Source organism: Hemitrygon akajei, chromosome 4, assembly GCF_048418815.1.
Source record: "Hemitrygon akajei chromosome 4, sHemAka1.3, whole genome shotgun sequence".
Lineage (NCBI taxonomy): Eukaryota > Metazoa > Chordata > Chondrichthyes > Myliobatiformes > Dasyatidae > Hemitrygon > Hemitrygon akajei.
In genome coordinates, this window is record NC_133127.1 from 133245473 (window position 1) to 133269258 (window position 23786).

At 40.1% G+C, this 23786-nt stretch overlaps 1 protein-coding gene across 2 annotated transcripts in view; it reads right to left on the reverse strand.

Moving 5' to 3' along the window:
• Nucleotides 1-23786, reverse strand: part of fat3a (FAT atypical cadherin 3a) — a 687349-nt gene that overhangs the window by 75744 nt on the left and 587819 nt on the right. For both annotated transcript variants that reach the window (XM_073043347.1, XM_073043348.1), the window contains 3 exons: nt 4218-4607; nt 2993-3207; nt 1562-1699 (listed from right to left, as the gene is read on the reverse strand). In XM_073043347.1, the coding sequence (XP_072899448.1) occupies nt 1562-1699; nt 2993-3207; nt 4218-4607 (743 nt within the window). The remainder of the gene's footprint in view (nt 1-1561; nt 1700-2992; nt 3208-4217; nt 4608-23786) is intronic.

Genomic DNA, 23786 nt, shown 5'->3' on the forward strand with positions numbered 1-23786 from the left:
CTATGCTATGTTGCAGTTGTAATCCAATGAGACACTGATTTATTCACTGCTAACAGCTGAAAAAGCATCATCCATTTAGACTCTTCTGCTCTCTTGTGCTCTAACCTATCCCCTTCTGAACATGCAACACTGTACTCACTATGAACCAACCCTGATATCATCATGAAACCCACTGACAAGTGTGATGCTGGGGAACAGACCTGTTTTGCAAAAGTCAGTTATCAGACACCTCCTGATGTAGACACGTCATCTTCTGCATGGAGGTCGGTGACCAGTGGTGTGCCTCAGGGATCTGTTCTGGGACCCCTACTCTTTGTGATTTTTATAAATGACCTTAATGAGGAAGTGGAATCCTCAGGAATTGGATGGGTTAGTAAATTTGCTGATGACACAAAGGTTGGGGGTGTTGTGGATAGTGTGGAGGGCTGTCAGAGGTTACAGAGAGACATTGATAGGATGCAAAACTGGGCTGAGAAGTGGAAGATGGAGTTCAACCCAGATCAGTGTGAGGTGGTAATTTTGGTAGGTCAAATATGATGGCAGAAAATAGTATTAATGGTAAGACTCTTGGCAGTATGGAGGATCAGAAGAATCTTGGGGTCCGAATCTATAGAACACTAAAAGCCTCTGCGCAGGTGCACTCTGTGGTTAAGAAGGCATATGGTGCATTGGCCTTCATCAATCATGGGATTGAGTTTGGGAGCCGAGAGGTAATGTTGCGGCTATAAAGGACCTTGGCCAGACCCCACTTGGATTATTGTGCTCAGTTCTGGTCGCCTCACTACAGGAAGGATGTGAAAACTATAGAAAAGGTGCAGAGGAGATTTACAAGGGTGTTACCTGGATTGGGGGGCATGCCTTATGAGAATAGGTTAAGTGAACTCGGTCTTTTCTCCTTGGAGCAACGGAGGATGAGAGGTGATCTGATAGAGGTGTATAAGATGATGAGAGGCACTGATCGTGTGGATAGTCAGAGGGCTTTTCCCAGAGCTGAAATAGATAGCACAAGAGGGTATAGTTTTAAGGTGCTTGGAAGATGGTACAGAGGAGATGTCAGGGAAGTCTAACTGGAAGTCCTGATGAAGGGTCTTGGCCCAAAACGTCGACAGTGCTTCTTCCTATAGATGCTGCGTTCCACCAGCATTTTATGTGTGTTGCTTGAATTTCCAGCATCTACAGTTTTCCTCATGTTTGCTGTAATCTTCTTTTATTTTTCTGAAAATGTGGACAACATGTTCAGCCTGCCCTGTCAGGTATCTCCTCCTGCTCTGCGTTTTGCAACTCCTAAATTCACTTGCCTATGTTCTAAACTTCTAACCATTCCCATTCACCCCCATAGTCAGCCCATTTTACTTCATCAGAGTCATACCCCACCACCTAAATGAGTTTCTTTTCTTTCACTCAATTTTCCCATTATTGTTTCTCTTCCCAGAGATGTAACCTGATCTGCTGCTCAACTCCACCATTTCCTGTTTTAGTTTAATTTTTGAGACATTGGAAATTAATTTCAAAGTATTGTAGTACAATTTTCAGAAATAGTCCTTGTTCAATCTTTCCTTACTTTTTCTCTATCAAGTTGTTCTTTGATTTTGATTAAGCCTGTGACTGGGTTGATGCTGAAGTAATTACCCAGATCTCCATTCACAATGGAGAAATGAATCTGTGCATTAGCTTGACTGTCCCAATCTTCTGCCAGCACCTGTGTGATCAAATTCACAATTAATATTGAACAAGACAATTGAAAAACAGATTTCTTTTTGTATCAAACTGTCAACAAAACCAATTGAATAAACTTTATGTGCATGACAAAAAAATCAAAATAATGGGCCTAATATAAACATAAGTTTTTCTTGCCAATATGTTTATATTTAGCAATAACTATATCCACTTATTTAGCATCTCTAACTTAGTAGATCACCTCAGGAGTAAAACTTTGGCTAATAGAGAACACAAAACCACTGTCACGTGCAAGTTTTGAGAGGTGATCAAATACATGTTGAGAAGGACTTAAAAAATGAGAAAAATATAGTCTGTTTAATCGATTTTAAATGGACTTTAAGGCCAGAGAAATGCAGGCAGATTAAATGACTACTTTAACCCTTAGTGTTGGTTTCCGAGTGGAAAAATCAAAGGAAAGTGATGGGCTTGCATGATCAGAAGTAAATTATAGGTGCCCAGAAAAGGAAGAACGACCCCATGGAGCTTGTGTGGAGTGAATGGTTTCATTCTGTGATGTTGCAAACTAAAAGTGACATATTTAGTGCTTCATCATTATTTCTATCTTCGCTTGCAAAGATTTTCTGTGGCTTAAGGGTGGATAAATTTGTGGTGTCATTATGTACCTGTTATCATATAACATCAAAACCACAAGTTCAGGAGTAAGTTACCAGCATTTTAAAGATGGGTAACTAAATGAGCAGTGGTGCAAATATTACTAATACCACTGTTAGGATATCACAGCAAATTCTAGTAGCTTAGGTATTGGGAGCAAGAGGATTTCACTGACCTGCCAATCGCTGAGGAAATATCCTTCCTATCTATTGCATCATCGTTGGCTCAAAAGCAAATGTAAATTTTTGCTTTGTGGTGTAGGGTGGAGCCCTGAATGGTACTACATCTGGAAAAGCTTCAGGATGCTCCAGAAAGCCCCTAGGCTTATGCTTGGCCTGTATACCCCAACCAACCTGTGCTGAAATTAATCCCAAGAATTTGCAGAAAGAAGGAAATGGTAAAAGATGGATTCTGACATATTGGACCCTTCCACAGGATCTTGCCTACCTACACAGGACACTTAAATTTGATCAATGAGTCCAACCTTTTTCTAGTATTTGTCTATCACTGCAGTACCTCATTGCAGCATTTCAATGTGTTACACCAGTAAATTTGCAATGCCACACTTAACAATTATTAGTTTTGTAACTTGTGTGACTTTCAAGAATACTTTTTTCACTATTTGGTTGAATTGTATTGAAGTGAAAAAAAAGAAACATACCAAAGCAACAGAATCTCCAATGGCTGCATCTTCACTGATAACTGAATTGTATATATCCCTGCTAAATTCTGGTGGGTTATCATTTACATCGGTTACATTGACATTGACAGTAGTTACTGTGCTCAGCGAAGGAGAGCCTCCATCTCTGGCTTCAACTGTGAGGTAGTAATTCTTACAAGTTTCATAATCAAGAGGCTCAATTACAGAAATAATTCCTGCATTTAAAAGAGAATTCAAAAATATTGTGAAAATTATGTCTGAATCCTATGAAAGAAAATAAACATAGCAAGCAAACAATCTCCTAATGTTATCAAGTTGGCATCCAGGCTACTTATTATCGGGAAAATAATCTGAATCCTATAAAAGAAAATATTCATTGCAAACAGATCATTTCCTACAGCTATCAAGATGGCATCCAATGTATTCATTTTTGGGAGAACATAAACCACATTTCTTTGAATGCCTCAGAATTTTTTAAAAAAAGCAGTGTGTTCTTGCTCATTTTTCACAGTTTAAGATTATTTTTGGGTCCAATGGGTCTACTATTTTCCAATGGATCTTCACTCAACGAGATATTCACGAACACCTTGAATAAGTTCACCCTTGCCTTAATTTAATTCTGTGGCTTTCACCATTGATACGCAAAGTCCAATGTAATGACAAATGCCGGAAAGCTATTGAGTACTATTCAAATTAGAAATATACAGAAAATACATACAAAAAGCAGGAGATATATAAAATTCTCATTGGTTCTAGAACCATGATAATTGCTCCAAACAAAAAAAGGACTGAGCAATATATTGAGGATGGGATGGTATTTTTATAGGAATAGCTTTATTTGCCAAATGAATTTTCATATTCTGAATTATTTGCAAAATTTGAACTCATTTACATGAAAATATGTCCCATATTCTTAGCAGTAGGGGAACATGCATGCTTAATTAATTTAATGCATGCTTTTGGAGCTTTACACAGCATGTAAAAGGGAGTTTATTATTTTAGTGGTATCAGTTAGAAAACAGTAATGAACAAATAAATCAATAAAGTATCTACTTGTATTATGCAAAATACCTGTACTATTCAAATATTTAGGAAGGGAATTTCCATGAATGAAGAAACACAATGAACACTTTAATGAAATTGCTCCCACCAGATCAGTAAATACTTGATGTTCTAGCATGAACAGTAAACTGATACTTATTTGAAAGAAAAAATGAATTTTTACCTTCTTGAGGATCAATTCTGAATTTACCATGTTCATTACCAGATCTAATACTGTAAGTAATTTCTGCATTTGCACCAATATCTTTGCTGGCAGCATAGACAGTCAGAACTTCAGTACCCGGTGGTACATCTTCAGGTACCGTGGTGAGATAATCTCGTCTTCCAAAAACCGGTGGATTGTCATTGATGTCCAATACAATTATCGTGACTGTGGCAAAAGTTGAGAGTTTCCATGTCTCTCCCTGGTCTGTGGCTCTGACAGTGAGGTTGTACAATGCCTGCTGTTCCCTATCCAGTGCCTTTTCCAGACTGATGATTCCAGAATATTTATCAATTGAAAAAAATCCATCAGCAGAGTCAACAAGAGTGTATTCCACATTCCTGTTTGGACCTGTTTCCAAAGCCAAAGGTTATTTTTTTCAGTTACTGTAGCTGAATTTCAATGAGTATATTTTCAATTAGAAATAAAATGCACTGTATACCATGCCAGCAAATACAAACACCAGTGATTTAGATTTTCACAATAGTGCTTTAAGTATTTTGTTCAAAAAACAGACTACATATAATTTCCTTTTTATATTAAATACTGTAGTCATTTTGAAACACAAATTAAACAAATAATTTCTGAATTATGGACATTCTAAATTATTCAGTCCATTAAATGCATTCCATTCAGCACCTGCAGCTCTTGTAATTCAAATTATATACCAAAAAATAACATCTAGGAAGCAGCACTATAAAAATGAAAACATTAATGTTGACATAAAATTATAGAACTAAAAATAAAACAGCCAATCTCAAACATTATTTCATAAACTCAGTTCAAAATTGTGTGGGTAAGGAATAAATATTGAAGCATCGCATGTGGGAAGAAGAGTGATTTTTATCTTCAACCTAATGTGCCTTGACGTTCTATATTGCATCATTCCATCTCTGGTAATTTTAGCAAAAACTACTGCATGAACAACTGTGGAAATCAAGTAGAAAGTATTTTTCTCTATGTATAATATTCTGATGAGTCCTTCTTTCAATAATAGGTTCAAGCCTTTTGCTTGCTAAATAAAGGCCAATGAACTGAAAGCTGTAAAATACAGAATACCATTGACAAAAGTGAATAGCATAGAGATGTTTTTCTTAACACTGTATTGTTTATTTATTTATTGGAATACTGAGCGGAATAGGTCCTTCCAGACGTTTGACCCAAACTGCCCAGCAATCCGTCGATTTAATCCTAGCCTAATCAGAGGACAGTTTACAATGACCAACTAACCACCCAATCCGTACAATCTTTGCACTGCAGGAAGAAACTGAAGCACCCGGAGGAAAGCCACGCAGACACGGGAGAACATCCAAACTCCTGTCAGGCAGTGGCAGGGATTGAACCCGGTTACTGTACAGCTTTGTGCTAACCACTATGCAACCATGTGGCAGACTTAGCTGTTTCTTCAGTATTCTTGACAAGAAATTGCAAAACTTTGCATCCCTTAACAAACCAGATATATTGCCACAGATTTGGATTACTCTTAAAAACATACACTATAAAAGCAAATAATCATGTATTATGATTATAGGTAATAAACAAACACTATAAAACAGGATGTACAAAAATCTCATTAATGAGTGCTATGAGTTCAGTGGCTGCTGACAACTTTATGTTTGATATATTTGAGTCACAAAGTTGATAATTTCTGTTTTTGCTTATATTTGAAAGTGCTCTGTTACCTCTACTTCTGAACAAGTACGGTAGATTTTTCCACTGTGCAGGCAAAATATGGAAATATACATCAAATGTCCATTAATTTTCTTGGTTGTACATTCTTAATTCTTCTGAATCCATATTGCTGTCTTTAAACATTTCGTGATTAATTTGAAACTCTGCCATGATTGATTACTGCAACGTTGGCAGCACCGTGTCTATGGCAATGACAAAAACTTCATGCATTATTTTGAGTCAAGATCTTGCTTTGCATGCTGAGCTCGTCGACTTCATTAACTTTGCCTCCAACTTTCACCCTGCCCTCAAATTTACCTGGTCCATTTCCGACACCTCCCTCCCCTTTCTTGATCTTTCTGTCTCCATCTCTGGAGACGGCCTATCTACTGATATCTACTATAAGCCTACAGACTCTCACAGCTACCTGGACTATTCCTCTTCCCACTCTGTCTCTTGCAAAAAGGCTATCCCCTTCTCACAATTCCTCTGTCTCTGCCGCATCTGCTCTCAGGATGAGGCTTTTCATTCCAGGACGAAGGAGATGTCTTCCTTTTTTAAACAAAGGGGCTTCCCTTCGTCCACCATCAGCTCTGCTCTCAAACGTATCTCTCCCATTTCCCACACATCTGCCCTCACCCCATCCACCCGCCACCCCACTCGGGATAGGGTTCCCCTTGTCCTTACCTACCACCCCACCAGCCTCCAGGTCCAACGTATAATTCTCCGTAACTTCCGCCACCTCCAACGGGATCCCACTACCAAACACATTTTTCCCTCCCCCCCCCTTTTGCTTTTCACAGGGATCACTCCCTACGCGACTCCCTTGTCCACTCGTCCCCCTCATCCCTTCCCACCGATCTCCCTCCTGGCACTTATCCTTGTAAACGGAACAAGTGCTACACCTGCCCTTACACTTCCTCCCTCACCACCATTCAGGGCCCCAGACAGTCCTTCCAGGTGAGGCGACACGTCACCTGTGAGTCGGCTGGTGTGGTATACTGCGTCCGGTGCTCCCGGTGTGGCCTTTTATATATTGGTGAGACCCGACGCAGACTGGGAGACCGTTTCGCTGAACACCTACACTCGGTCCGCCAGAAAAAGCAGGATCTCCCAGTGGCCACACATTTTAATTCCACGTCCCATTCCCATTCTGATATGTCTATCCATGGCCTCCTCTATTGTCAAAATGAATCCAAACTCAGGTTGGAGGAACAACACCTTCTATACCGGTTGGGTAGCCTCCAACCTGATGGCATGAACATTGACTTCTCTAAATGCCCTCCTCCCCTTCTTACCCCATCCCTGACATATTTAGTTGTTTGCCTGTTCTCCATCTCCCTCTGGTGCTCCCCACCCCCCCTTTCTTTCTCCTGAGGCCTCCCTTCCCATGATTCTTTCCTTTCTCCAGCTCTGTATCACTTTCGCCAATCACCTTTCCAGCTCTTAGCTTCATCCCACCCCCTCCGGTCTTCTCCTATCATTTTGCATTTCCCCCTCCCCCCACTACTTTCAAATCTCTTACTATCTTTCCTTTCGGTTAGTCCTGACGAAGGGTCTGGGCCCGAAACGTCGACAGTGCTTCTCCCTATAGATGCTGCCTGGCCTGCTGTGTTCCACCAGCATTTTGTGTGTGTAGCTGCTGTATATGCTGTCCTTTGTGGGGTAAGTGGCATAGAATACCATATTGGTGCAGTTGCTTGTACATGCAGAGAACACTTGCTGCAAGAGTGCAAACCACAGAGATCGTGACATCATTAAGCATGCACAATGTGACATCAGCATTGCATTTTGTAAGCTCAATTCTCTAGCCAACACTCATGCAGCTGAATATGTTCAATACCGGAAAGGGACAAATTTCCCATAAAGATCATTTACAGGAACTGCACATGATTTATATGTAACCCAGATTAATTAAACCCAAAGATGTAATGTTAGAAAGCTCTACCAGTGAAGGGATGAAAAAAGCTATGTGAGAACAAAGCATGGAGATGCAGGCATGGACAAGCAACAGGAACACAACAAACTAAAGATAAAAACTGTTAAAAGTGGGGTTAGTAGCTACTAACTACTTACTGGAAATTCTCAGGGTGAAGCCCCTGGAGGGGGACAATATCGATAAAAGTTTTATTAAAGCTATGGCTATAACGAGCATCAGCCATAGTGAGACGATATCAGCAGAGTGTAGCGTGCAAGATCTCTACTGTGTAACTGGGAAATAGTTCTGTTAAATCTTACCAAGGGATTTGGTGAAATAAAACACTTTTACTGTTTTGAGCACATAGTTTATGTGTGAAATATGTTCAGTAGTGTTGTAACAGAAATGTTTGGAAATAATGTGACATTGAGTTGTCTAGAAAATAGAACGCGCATTAAAACTTATGGGTTGCAATCCTGTTGTATACAGCTCAAGGTTTTTTTTGCATTAGAATTGTGAATAGACTTTTCGCTATTTTGTCCAACAAACCAAGAAAGAAGATGGCGAGCCACCCAAGATCGCAGAACCAGCGCATGAACAAAATTCTTTCAAGGCATAGAGGATTTAATACGGTTGGATCTATATGTTTATTTTCCATCCATACGATCTGAATTTGAGCTTTTGGAAGAACTCAGTATTCTGCAAGAACTTTGGTAAGTGACTGAATGAAATTTATTTTGTTTAAAAGTTGTTTTGTTGGTCGTGAAAGGATTTAAACTGTGTATGAATGTGTGCGTGTGCACTTTTTTTTGGGTGGGGCGGTGGAGGTATGGAATTTGCATTTATGGACATACTGGGCTGAAACTGAAACTGAGGTGAACCATAATACTTAAAAATAGGAATTCAATTAGTTTCCTAACTAACTAGAGATAAATAGAAAGTTAGTCTATAAACCTTTAAATAAGGAGTAACACTAGATCTAATTAATTAGAGAAATTTAAGTAATAAAGCTTCTTCTAATGAATCTCACTGATTCTAACTAAAAATGAATTTGGTTTTCATTTGATATCTGAGATTTGGAACCTAAACAGAATGCTGTAATTTGGAATTGTTCTTGCTCATGTTAATATTTTGTAGATATTGCTATTCTTTATAAATAAAACTTATATGAATGTTTTTTCCATTCACTGCCTCCTTCCAACACCCAGAGTTCCTGATGGCCCACTAGCACCTAATATAGCACCGTGTAATTTGATTTTCTCATAATGAGTGCAGTGACTAGTCACGAGATGAGACCAGCTCAATGCAGATGTTACATATAGGTTGGATGTTGGCTGATTTCTTCCAACTTCGCTACAATTCTACATATGCTTGGAGCTTTTGGTCCATGTCGTTGACAGAGAGTGGTATGTTACTGCTGAACCACATTTTGTAGACTTTACTGCTTCAGCACAAGGCAATTGCCCCAAAAGATGGCTGCATTAGCAATACACCAATACGGGGAGAATAATCATCATCATCATTGTCATTCTGTGCCGTGTCTTATGATGTAGGTGGTCATTGTCCGACGACCATGATTGTTCTTGGCAAATTTTTCTGCAGTAGTTGTTTGGCATTGCCTGCTTATGGGCAGTGTCTTGACAAGACAGGTGACCCAGGCCATTATCAGAACTCTTCAGAGATTGTCTGACCGATGTCAGTGGTTGCATAACCAGGACCTGTGATATACACCAGCTGCTCATACGACCATCCACCACCTGCTCCCATGGCTTCCTGTGACACTGATCGGTGGGGGGAGGGGGGGGGGGGGCTTTGGGAATGGTGCCAAGCTGCACCTTGCCCAAGGGTGACCTGCAGGCTAGCGGAGGGAAGGAGCACCTTACACCTCCTTTTTTAGAGATGTATCTCCACCTTACTATCGATAGAGAAAGAATAAGTAACACCCAAAATATCAGTGAGATCATTCTAATTGAGGGACAGATACTTCGAAGTACATGCACAAGCTTCTGTTTTGTGAACAGCCAAGAGAAATGTTGTTTCTCACCTAGAATTCTGCTGTCATTCACATCTCTCCACCTGCAACTCCTCTTACTCTGCATGCTCCCTGCTTAATCTCTCTGTATTGGCATATTTCTCATATCTTTGGTCAACTGCCCTGGGCTGCACCTACTGGTAACACCCAAAACTTCTGATCAAGCTAAGGATAGTATTATCAATGTCTACTGATGAAACCATGACAGTGAACTAATAGAAATGTGGCTCCTTCCATACTGAAGCTGGAATTATTTGCAGAACCATTGAGACTACCATCTATGGTTAAACAAGGAAGATCCCCTGTTCAAAGAAAGCTATCTATATTTCAGTTATTCTTTCAACAGTTTAGCAAGTGGAGAAAGTTAATAGATTTGCCAGGATGTTAGGTATTGCCATGAACTATCAAATTAACCACAATAGTTTAGTGGATACCTCACATTGATGTTGCCTGATACTAGAACTAAATACGATTCTTCTCCCTCAGTGTTCAGCTCTATGTGAAGTAGGACCACATTATTCAGTTAAGGCAGGAATCATAATGCCTTCTCATAGTGGAAATCCATTATTCCAATGCTTTTAAGCCACCATAGCAATTCAATTCTGCATGGGAGAGGTTATCTTTGGATTACAATATCCACGTGGATGCTGCGGTTTTTTGCCATTATGAGGCACCAGCATTTCCCATGAGCTATTTTGGAGATCACCAATGGGTGGAAGGAAGAATTGAAAAATCAGTAAGTGGAAATATGATGCTATTCCACACATCCTCCCTCTGTTTGCAAAGAAAGCAAATAATTCATCTGTGATGATGTAACTACGTCTCTAACTTCCCCTTCAGCAACACCCAGGCACCTTTAAAATCAAGATCCTTCAAAGGCTATAAATCCACGCAAAGGGTACAAAATGCTGGAAGTACTTGCACATCCGGCAGCACCCACAGAAAATCACACACAACCAGTGTTTTAGCTTGAAACTGTAAACTGTAAACTTGAAACTTCATGTAAACTGGGAAATCAGGGACATTGTTGAAAGTTGCAGAGAGGTTGAGGGAGACAGGAAATTTGTTTCAAGGTATAGTGAAAAATTGTCTTAGATACCATTCATACAGAGCATTGAGGTAAAACAATATACAATGGTGAAATAAAGTATTACATTTACAGAGAAAGTGCAGTGCAGGTAGGCAATAAGTTGCAGGTAGTGAGGTAGATTGTGAGGTCAAGAGTCCATGTTATTGTACAGAACAGAGGAATGGAAGATGAGTCTCGTGATGGAATCTTGTTGAACATGATGGAAAATGCAAACGATGCCTCAATTCATTCAGAAGCTGGTAAAAGGTGAGGACCATGGCAATAATATCCTCACTCTCTTTGGATGAGAAGAGGTGACAAGAGTAGCGTGGAAAATAGATTCAGCTCTGTCAGCGATGTAAAGGGGGGAGTCATGGTTCAACAGGAAGGAAAACATTGCAGAGCAGTCATATGGAAACCTTGACAGTGAAACAAATTCAAGAGAAGACGAAGGAGCTGAGCAAATGGAATGGAATTTGAAAGGGGGGGGGCAAGTTTAAACCCATACGAGTTTCCACAGCTACAGTCACATTTGCTTATTGGTCCTCTATGGCCTGACAATTCATTTGGCCACAATTCAAATACAAATGCTAATAAAATAGACATACAGCTGGCATTGTACCACACTGTATACAATAAATGAACTAATCACCTAGGTGTGGTTCTAAGTACCAATCTTCCTCGTCTCTCAATACCCCTAGGTGATGGTACCCAGTAAGAGAGGAGCAATCTGCACATGGACGACCTCTGGGTCTGGGAACAAGTGGTCAATGTTGCTCGATGACAAGGTTGCACTCTAATTCGGCAGCAGACTATTCACTTTGGTGGTCTAAGCTATTGACGAAAACAGGTGGGTATCAACGTTTTCAGATCGTACTTTGTTAGAGTCCTTTAAATTATTGATGATGAATGTGAGGGTGAAATCAGGTTCTGGAGCGACTTTTCTCATTGGTGCCACCCTGCAGTTCTTCCTCTGCCTGTTCAGGTTGCCCTTTTTGCAGGAGGTGGGAGGTGGTGGGGGAGGGGCACAGTAGCATAGTGGTTAGCACAACGCTTTACAGTACAGGAGGCGTGGGTTCAATTCCTGCTGCTGCCTGTAAGGAGTTTGTACATTCTTCCTGGGTTTCCTCTGGGTGCCCAGTTTCCTTTTGTGGTCCTGCAGACATATCGGTTGATAGGTTACTTGGTTATTGACAATTGTCCCGAGATTAGGCTCGAAATAATTTGGGGGATTGCCGGACGAGCTGCATCTCAAGCAATTAAATAAGAGCTGCAAATTACGTCAGCTGCAACTGGAAACTCAGTGCCGAGTGTTCAGCAGGTAGGATGTGAGGAGAAGTATCAAGTATTAAGTAACACCATCACTGTCCACTGCTTCAAACTGCCTTTGGCTACTGTAGCATAGCAGCTAGTGTAACACTATTACAGACCCAGGGTTGTTTACTGCCACTATTTGTAAAGAGTTTTTACGTTTTTTCTGTGACTGCAAATGTTTCCTCTGGGTGCTCCAATTTCCTCCCACATTCCAAAGAGGTACGTTTAGGGTTAGTGAGTTGTGGGCACGCTATGTTGCTGCCAGGAGGGTGGCAACATTTGTGAGCCACGTAGCAAAACCCTCGCTGATTGGATTTGATGTTAACGGTGCATTTCACTGCATGCTTCTATGTACATGTGACAAATAAAGCTAATCTTTATTCCTTTCATCAGCAGTTGGTCCGAATATCAGCCAGCATTTCTTCCACTGTGGTTAGGACATTTAGTTGCACCACTCCTCCTTTGGTTAGTGCCTGTTGCATCTGGTTGTCACTCATCTTGCAAAACTCCGGGATGGGTGTCATGCCTGCTGCTGTATGTTGTAGGTGCCGAGGATGAATGTGGCTGGCAATTTGTGTGGGCTGTGTTCTGTGGACTGAGCTTTCCAGTTGCTGAATTGAGAGGGTTTGCAGCACGTCTAACTAATGTTGAGTATTGGCAGATGAATGATCAATACCTGATCTTAGTACATATGGTTCTTGAAGATATGTTCCACTGACCTTCACCACTTGTGTGAGATCACTGGACTTTTTCTAGCCATGGTCTCAGGCCCTCAAAACCTTAATTCTTGCAATGATAACCACAGCCAGCTAAATGAATTCTCCAGTGCTGTATTCAAAAATGAGATTGACACTTCCTTCAATGTTCCCTGGATCAACTCCCTCCTGCATGGCTTCCACTATCTGTCCCGACCACTTATCTGCTCCACTCTCCATACACATACACACACACACACACACACACACACACACACACACACACACACACACACACACACACACACACACACACACACACACACCTTTTGAAGTATCTGCAGGTCTTGACTGAAACTAGAAACGTCACTGGATCTGCGCTGATATCCCAACTGATCAACAGTACTGAGATTTTGGAATAAGTAGGCAATATGAAGATAGCACACAGCTATGGATTCATTTAACACCATTGGCTTTGTCTGTGAAACTATCATGTTTATAGAAGAATGCATTACAATATAGCTAAATTTTGCATTATTAAGTGTGAGTAAGTGATTCCTTGTTACAGACATGATATATTTGCCCAATTGTTTTTATTTCTCACTATAAAGTGAATTGAGTTGCTAGGTTACAAATTAAATGTTGCTTTATTTACTTAAAGAAATACTGAACAAATTTGAATTTGCTACTTGGTCAAATATAAACACAGAAAACCACTGTTATGATACTTTTGTTAAGCATTTAATTTGACGTCTATGGAAAATTGATTTTATTTTTTTCATCATGTACAAATCCACAATATTATTTTGTATTCAAGGCAAAGCACTCATTTAGTGCAAAAAAAACAAAACGTTCTGTCAACCTTCCCTTCCTATCATTTTGAATGTGGTATACTAAACTGTGCCAAAATAGAGCTGATTTAAGAGAAGTATCTACTCCAATGGCTTTGCTGACTTTTATATGTACTATATCACTTTACTTGCAGATACTGAAGCATTATTCAGTGTTAGAATTAGAAAATTTGTGATCTACATATCATAAGAATGCACAGCCGTCTTACATCATATTAAGCTCTAAATACACACGAGAAAGCAGGCAATAGTATCAACCATGCTTTTATGGATCAATTTTGAGATAGAAACTATATGTAAAAAGAGGTGGTAATTCCAACAGGCATTTATATACTATGTAAATACTGTGGACCCCCGGCAGGCATTGAATGGAGATTCTGTTTCAACTTAAAAAAAATATACTGAGCAAATTACATCAAACAGCATTAACCTGAGATCTTAAATGCTTCTCTCTCAATAGATGTTGCTGGACTGTTGAGTACCTCCAGCATTCTCAGTTTTTATTTCAGGTTTCCAGCAGCCACTGCACTTGGATTTGTAATAACTTTAAACCCTGATCAATTTACAAAGAAGTGCAGAACATTAAATGAAACATAAGATCTTTATGTTTTTCTGTTATAATTAACTAACCCAAGTGCCCGCATGACCCAAGGTTAACAGATTGCATTGCCATTCCAGAGATTTGTAGTCATTGTTTAATCATATCATTATCCTAATTCCTGCTTGCAACTTGATAAAGCACCATTCCCTTGAACTGATTTGCATAATATCACACTTCTACCACAACACAATGCCATTTCAATAACTGATTACTGAGGACTTCATGAAGTTGCATTAAGGATATAATTTTCACTCCAAGGTCTCTCTGATGCTCTAAGTTGGAGGAATCTAGGCACACACAGAGAATGGCCAAACAATCCTCATCTACTTTCACCTTACCGTCCACAAGATACAAATACAGAAGCCAACATTCTCAGCGCGTCGCTGGAACTACTTCAGAATGTCGCCAGAACAACCAGCTGGGCAACCTACCTCCCACCGTGGCGGTGAGCTTATCAGACTTGACTATCCATCATCCCCCACCATCCACTAACCTGCCAACCCAACAAACACTCCGCCTCAATCACCAACCATTGCGCTGACCACTGACATTTCATCAATTACGTACTCCAACCACTGAGATCCAAACTACTCATCCCATCCCTACTGCCTCCACTCCCTAAATGAACCTGTTTTTACATGGGCACACGTGTAAATATTTAAGAATATTAGCTTTACCTTACGTGCCTGAAACAAAAATTACTCAAGTGTTAAAAATATTCAACTTGTTTGCATGAACATGTTTCATATTATACATGTGGGTGGTCAAAATCAAATTACAGTTCTGCAGAAAGTTAAATTGCTTTCAGTTCTAAGAGTATTCAAATCTGATAAGTTCTATCCCGAGTTGAGATTTTGTGGCTCGATGGGAAGTGCCTTGTACAGTAGCCATTAAGTGACATCTTCTTTACCTTACTCTACAAAACAGCTTTTTTTTCATGATTTCCTACTGCCAAGCCTTTCCTGTAACATCTGTTTAGTGTAATGCATAGCACTCATTATTTGGATAGCCAAATATCTTTCGTTAGAGACAGCAACTGCTACTAGTAACTGCGGACTACTGCAAGGCCCCTATACATTATGGGAGCAGAAAGGAGAACCACCAGCACCTGCTACCATCTTCCAAGAGTGGGTTTCCATTTTTCAGATAATTTAACTTAATTCTTCTTTAAAAAATCATGATTCTCAAATAAATGATTACACAAAAGCTTAAGCAGGAGTTAGTTCAATGTTACTTTCATAATCAATGTTGTTAAACTCTGATCTTTTGATGATATTTATTATAATACACTCTATACTCTGTTTACTTGTGATATCTAAATACAATGTGCACGGTGCAATTCTAAAAGCCAATAATGACACTCTGATCTCTCAGTCTTGAGAGTCCAGTTTCAGTCTGAGTGAGCAGCAGAGGTCAGTGGCTGCAACTTGAGATGAAGTTCATGGCTCCACAATTCCTAAGGTCTTGCATAAAAATGCTATTTATGGAGAAGCGGCAAGAGAAAAGCTCAGACTTTTAAAAAAAGCATATCCTTGCCTGCAAAGACTTTGCAAAGCGTCACTTCAAAGAAATTGTAAAGATGTAGAAGGAGGTCTTGTGGTTGGATGAGACTGATGTCTTGGCCTCAACACTAAATGGTACGTGTATTGTAAATCTAATACTGCATATCACCATCCCTACTGTAAAGTACGGTGGAGGCAGCATCATGCTATGGCAATGCTTTTCAGCAGCAGGCACTGGAAATCTGGTCGGGGTTGATGGGAAGTTGAATACTACTGAATAGAGAGATCCTGCATTAAAAAAAGCCTGCTAGCCCATACCAGAAAGCTTAAGCTGGGGAGGAAGTTCATGTTTCAGCAGGACAATGGCCCAAAGCACACTGCTAGAACAACCATGGAGTGGCTTCAAATGAAGAAAATTGATGTCCCTGAGTGGCTCATTCAGAGTCCTGATCTTAATCTGATGGAATATCTCTGGCAAGACCTCAAGACTACTGGCTATCGCTGCACCCCAACTAACCTGAGCAATTGCTTGATCAATTTTAGGGGAGAAATGGGCAAATCTTGTTTCAAAAACATTGTGCAAAGCAAATAGAGACTTATCCAAAAAGATTACTCGCTGTAATAGCTGCGAGAGGTGGTTCAACTGAGAACTGAGCAAAGGGGGATGGATGAACACTTTTGAACTGCTGACATTTCCGTTTTTGATTTTTTAGTTTTTCATGCTTTACAATTTTCCTTGTTTTTTGGGCTCTACTGTGGAAAAACAAAAAGATCATTTGATTCAGAAATAAAAATTCTCAGTCAAATTGATTAAAATCCCTGGACATGAACAAAGGGTTGGGGGCTGAATGCTTTTTCAAGGCACTGTATTTCTGTTTGCACTACAACAGTTTTTAAAGAAGGTCTCATCAGTTCCAACAGTTCTCAATCAACCTGAACCTTAACTTCTATGAACTAACCATGGCCCAGACCCAACAGGTTGAGAACTTTGAAGACGTAGTCCTTAAATAAAATATTTACCGGCCAAATACTCACTGTATATTTAAAATGCCTTCCAGGCATTGGATAGTTTCAAATCTATTTATCCATTCCTGCAAGTTTGGAAATTCACTTTCAGCAAGTAGCACTATATGTCCATAAATTGAAAGCTTATATAGACTTCAAGATTCACCAAAAATTATGTTAAGTTGGCAGACTTTTATGTTCTCATTATTAAGAGCTGCAAGGCTCAGAAATCATTTACTTGTGGAGTACAACCAGTGGAATACATGAACAGGGAAACTTGAAAAGGTTGAGCAATGAAACAGTCCAAGATGGTGTGAATGGTGGTCTCTGTTCAGGATGCAGCTCAGAGTTAGTTTTATTTTAGGTTTGTAGGGTTGGTTTTGGGGACAGAGAGTGGAGGTAGGGCTCTGGTTAGTTCTTCGGGACAAGGATGCAGGGGTAATTAGAGATCAGGCTGGAGTGTAAGGTTCTGTTTCACGTTTGAAGGCCAGCAATGCAGACGTGGGGTGTCCATCTGGTTTTGCTGTTGTTTTGTTGCCTGTTGTGTTGTGTTTTGTTGTTCTGCTCAACACTGTGTGCATGCTAGGTTGGTGCCAAAAGGTGTAGAGGCACTTGCGGGCTGCCCCCAGAACACACTCGGGCGCATTGGTCGTTATCGCAAAGGATGCATTTCACTGTATGTTTTTATGTACACATGATAAGTAAATTTGAATCTTGCATCTTGATTTAATGTCAATCTTTACAATTATTAAAGGATTTGACTGAGTGGATGTTATTGATCCACAGCAAAATAAAGTGCCATCAATTTAAGATAATCACTAATGGAACTAAAAATACAGAAGAAACATTTTTATTGAAAAGGTAAAGCCTTTTCACATTTGTTCTTGTCCAGTGTGTTTACTAGGCTGGCTGGGCAGACATTTATTGCCAATTCGATGAACTGAGTAGCCTGCTAGATCACATTAGATGTCAATTGCATGTCAGTCTCCATGGTAGGTCTGGAGTCCATTTATGCCAAACTGGATGAGGTCAGCAAAATTCCTTCCCTAAGCAATTCAGTGAACCAGATGTTTCTCTCAGCACCAGTAGTTACACGTCATTATAAACAAAGCTATTTTCTTTAAATTCCAGACTTATTTATCTACTAAAGTGCACATTTCCCAGCTGCATGGTGGCATTTAAAACTCTACAATGAGGAGCTGATGGGATGTGAGGAAGAGGTGGGGTGTCACTAGGTGTGTGGAAGAGGTTTATTTTCCAGGAAAATTGAACTCAAGGGTTTGCTCTGCATCCTGCCACAGGCTTGATGGGTAAAATGGCCTCCTCCTTGTCAAAAGGAAACATGAGAATTAAATATACAAAATAAAGAGAGGGCAATGGGAATAAATGCTTGTACTGATAGTGTTAGATGAAATGGACAGTGGAGGTGGGATGCTTCAGTGGAACACAACTGATTTCATTCTGAAATGGAAGTATCATTTGTATATGGCATGTTCTATGTAGTTCCTTATTCCTAGTTATCCAGAGTACTGCAGAGGGAAGAGATAGTCTAGGCACAGATTAACAGACACAGCAAACGGATTTTTTAGATCTGAGTAAATTCTTGTGCTTTATAGAAAGCCACCCTTTCAAGTACAAAATATTGTATTAGTATACATCTAAAGTTCTTCAGTATACTTAACAAACCAGGAAAAGCCAATCATGCTTGAAGTACCAGAACATAAGGAATAGGCTATTCAGCACCTTGAATACGATGATAATTACCTTTCCCATCTGACTCCCTGGACAATGCGAAATTTTGTCAACAGTGTCCTATCTACAAAATGCATGGCAATTTAAATGCAGATAATTATTATCTGATCTGGCTACCCTCAATCATCAACAAACCTTGGAAGGCATGTAAAAGCGTCATTTTGCAAGGGCAGAAAGGGGGGAAAGTGAGTGGATGGAAAGAGAAACAAAGGTGGTAGGGGAGGAGTCTGAGGGACAAGGATGACTTAATGACAATGGGGGGGAGCAAGGCTGCAAGGGTGGGGATTGTGTGGTTGCGCAGATGCTTGTGCATTCACTTATTTAAAGCGTACATACGATTTGATTTTGAGTATTGTATGTGTTTATGCTAAGTTTGTGCAGCAGAACATATTTTCCAATCATCCTGGCTACTGAACCAAGACTTCGTTCTGTCAACACTCTATATCTTCATTCCGTAGAAATGTGGTGGAAGCAAATCACTTTCAAAATTATTGAAGTAGAACAAAATTAAAAGGAAACATCTAATCCACCCATTAAAAAAATTCCTAGTTAAAATATGCTGGAAACAGCCAGCAGATTAGGCAGCATATGTGGAGACAGCAACAGTCTCAGGCTGTTGAAATTTCATCATAACCCTATTGCCATAGACGCTGTCTGACTCGAAGAGCATTTCCTGTTTTCACCATTTTCCAGCATCTGCTGGTTGCTGCTTCAGCAGTTAACGTGAAATTTTAGTATGTTTAAATGATTTTAGGGGAAAGCTCGAGTACTAAATATGATGTACTGAGGGCATGCAAGATGAACTTCATTTTTCTGTAATTACTTACATAAAAATAGGCTCAGCTAATTTCTGGTTTAGGAACAAATCTATGTTGAAGATTCCCAGTTTTATGGAATGCGTTAAAATGAAAATCAACTGGGTAATGCATGGATGCCTTTTATCTATGTCATGTGCATGTAAAGATATACAGTTTGTCATTGATTCTGATTTGTTTCATCTTTTATTTATCATTGTTCTTATTCTGGATTTGGTTGAAAACCGTACTGTACGGAAAGGATGCAAGACAATTTTGCAGAGATATATTAAATGAGTAATTCTTTTCTATTTGAATGAAAGGTAGAAGCTGGTGTCGAGAGACTATGAAGTCAGATTGAGACAGACAATCACATACAGTATTCGAAAACCTGCATGGGTGCACAGAAATGGTTGGAGATGTAATGGGGGTTTATTAAGGTACTATCAAAGAAACCATGTAGAGATGAAAACCTAAAAAGTACTAAGAAACTATTAATAGAAGAGACTCTGCAGATGCTGGAAATTCAGAGCAACATAAAAAAAATGCTGGCACAGCTCAGTAGGTCAGGCACCATTCTATGGAGAGGAATAAAGAACTGATTTTTCGGGCTGAGACCCTTCATCAGAAACTACATGGATGGTGAATTAATAATGTCTTATATTTCTTAATAACTTAAAATCCAAAATAGTTAAACATAATTTAACCTCTATAAATCAGCCACTTCTAAAGTCCATCTGACATTGGAGTGTGCGTTTTTCACTTGACACCAATCACTAGCAAAATGCAACTATTTAAAATCTAGACTGTTGTACATAAAACAATGAAACAACATAAAAGATATTGGCTTAGATTACACAGGGAAATGCCTGCAGTCCTGTGGTTAACTGCAGGCTGCTCCCTATATAACCTTCATTAATTTTGGAACTCCTGCCTTTGTTAAAGCCACTCCCAAACCTCCCCATCACTGTCTATCACAACTTTGCTGGCAGTGCTTTAGTATAGGACTCCTGATGAAGTTCAGCACCGAAGCACAAAGCTGCAGCAATTCCCCTCACCTACACTTTGGAACTGACCTTAACAACCTGCACCAGGTGTAAACACAATATCTCTATTCACTTCAATGAAGAGGAGAAAGTGCAGAAACAAAGGTTAATTTTAACTAATTTACATTTATTGAATTAGCTTCCTCAAATTATTTTAAGAAGTGCATTTAAGATTTGTTTTTTTTCTAAGTTATTAAAGATGAATGAGAATTTACAATTGTTTTGAATTCCTATACATGGTTTCAAGTGTTAGAACCAATCAAAATTTATAGTTCAGGCTAGCTGTCAAAGCTTCTACACCATTTCTCAAGCAGGGTTTGTCCTGGCCTTGGAATTACACCGAGGAACTGCAAGCATACAGGGACTCACCAGTGAAAATGGAGCCAAGTATGTGTAGCAAGCTGGCCTCGGGCAATTTGCACTAGGTAAGTACGGAATATTTTGTAGGTCAGCTGCAAATGCAGGCTTTTGGGATTTGACCTTTCCTGCATTATTGATGAGGAGTAATCACCCAGACAGCTCCTTACAGATTCAGCTGTCAACACTTCTTCCTGGCTCCTCTGAATCACTGCCAGGTAATTGCCCTCAAGCTCTTGTTGACTACAAATCAAATTATATGTATGTGCAGTTGAAATTAAGTGTCTGCACGGAAGTTATACTGGGGTTGCAAGAAATATCATGGAAAAAATGAATTGAAGCATATCTCTAAATTGAGGATAGAAGACGGAGGACTAATATTGACTACTGGCCAGAGGAGGGACACATCAAGTCAAAGAAATTGAATACAAAGTGAGGCAGAGAAGATGAGACAACAGAAATCTGCATTTATCCTGTACTTTATTTTGGTCTGTAACCTCTAGCAGGGGTTAACAATCCCTGGATGAACAGAAGCACAGTTAAACACAGACCATCCATTGACAAGAAAGGCAGAAATGGACGAGCAAAGAGAAGAAAAAGGAAGGGGATTCAGCATCTTGACAGCACGGGCATAATGATGTTCTGTATAGTTCTCTATTTTACTTATACACTTGTCCTTCACATATTCTCACAGACAGCAAGCACTCAGCATGGGCAATGTCAGACTATATTCTACATCTTACTTGGTGTGCTTGGACACAGTGGCTTCTCAGAGGCCAGCCAGAGGCAGTTTTGTCTTTTTTACGATCGCAAAAACATGCTGGTCTTTAATTACTTGGGGTACTGAAGGTCTATCCCATTAGCAAGCTGCTTATGGGTGAAGGAGCTGCTCTTGGTGTGGACCATGTTGCAGCCTGCTACAGGACGGCATTGGAGTTCATGCATGAAAACAGCCTGTAGTGTAATGGTGGGTGATTGTCCTGGACGCTTCTCTTGCAATCACAAGATCCTGTTGGACATTGATAATGTAAGATGCTGCAGGACCATTTCCCTCACTATTTGGCACAACAGATGGTGGGGATGAAGTAGCCTCGGTTATAGTGAGGTCTTGGCTTCAAGCCATGGGCTTGTAAGAACACAAGAAACAATAGCTGGAGGAGGCCAACTGGCACTTCGAGCCTGCTCCATCATTCAATAAGATCATGGCTGATCTGGCCATGGACTTATCTCCACCTACTTGCCTTTTCCCCATATCCCTTAATTCCCCTACTATTCAAAAATCTATCCGACTTTGTCTTAAACATATGTTACTGAGGTAGCCTCCACAACTTCTTTGGGCAGAGCATTCCACAGATTCACCACTCTCTGGGAAAAGCAGTTCTGTCCTAAATCTACTCCCCCAAAGCTATGTCCCCTAGTTCTAGTCTCACCTACCAGCAGAAACAACTTTCCTGCCTCTATCTTATCCATCCCTTTCATAATTTTATACACTTCTATAAGATCTCCTCTCATCCTTCTGAATTCTAGCGAGTACAGTCCCATGCAACTCAATCTCTCCTCATAGTCTAATCCCCTTATCTCTGGAATCAACCTGGTGAACCACCTCTAAACCACCTCCAAAGCCAGTATATCCTTCCTCAAGTATGGAGACCAGAACTGCACGCAGTACTCCAGGTGCACCTCACCAGTACCCTGTACAGTCGCAGCATAACCTCCCTGCTCTTAAATTCAATCCCTCCAGCAATGAAGGCCAACATTCCATTTGCCTACTTGATAGCCTGCTGCACCTGTAAACCAACCTTTTGTGATTCATGCACAAGCACTCCCAAGTCCCTCTGCACAGCATGCTGCAATTTTTTCCCATTTAAACGATAATCTGTTTTTTTTTCATTTTCCCTTCCAAAGTGGATGACCTCGCATTTACCAACATTATACTCCATCTGCCAGACCACTGCCCACTCACTTAACCTATCTGTATCTCTCTGCAGGCTCTCAGTATCTTCTGCATAATTTGCTTTTCCACTTAATTTAGTATTGTCAGCAAACTTGGATACACTACACTTGGTCCCCTCTTCCAGATTGTTAATGTATATCATGAATAGATGCGGGCCCAGCACCGACCCCTGTGGCACAGCGCTCACCAGATTGCCAACCACAGCAACACCCATGTATCCCAACTCACTACTTTCTGTTAGTTAACCAATCCTCTGTCCATGCTAATACATTACCCACCCCCTCAACTCTGCATCCTTATCCTATGGATAAGTCATTTACACGGCACCCTATCGAACGCATTCTTGAAACCCGAGTAAATAACGTCCATTGTCTGCGGTTGTAGTCCAGCAGAGGAGACGCTGGAGGTGGTATAGTGAGGCATTCATGCTCAGTTGGGGCTGGCCTCTCCCACGGTAATCCCCTCCAGTGTTCAATCAGTGGAAAGACAAGCTGGACTGCGTGCATGTGTTTGTCTGCAGTATTTTGGGATTCGTATGTTTGCTTGCTATCTTGATGTGCTGTATGTGCCTTGCGCTGTGTGTATGTTTTGTCCCTGGAGGAACATCGTTTCGTTCAGCTGTATTCATGTATGGTTGAATGATAATTAAATTTTGAACTTGAACATGCAGCCAAACACACTTTCATTTCAGATGGTATCATTTGAATAGTGATCAGACCAGTAGCCCACCTAATTTTTCACATCAGTAATTTTGAAAAGGAGGATGAAGTTAACTGTAATAACCCCATAATTCTTTTGAGCTGAGATCAGCTAAATCACAGTTCAGAATCTGCTGGTTTACATTGCAAATGTATGCAATTATGCATATTATTAAAATTGAAAGTTTGCCTTGCTGCCTTCAATCTATTGTACTATTAATCTAATGACTTGGGGGTCAATGTAGTACAAAGTTCATCTACCATTGATACC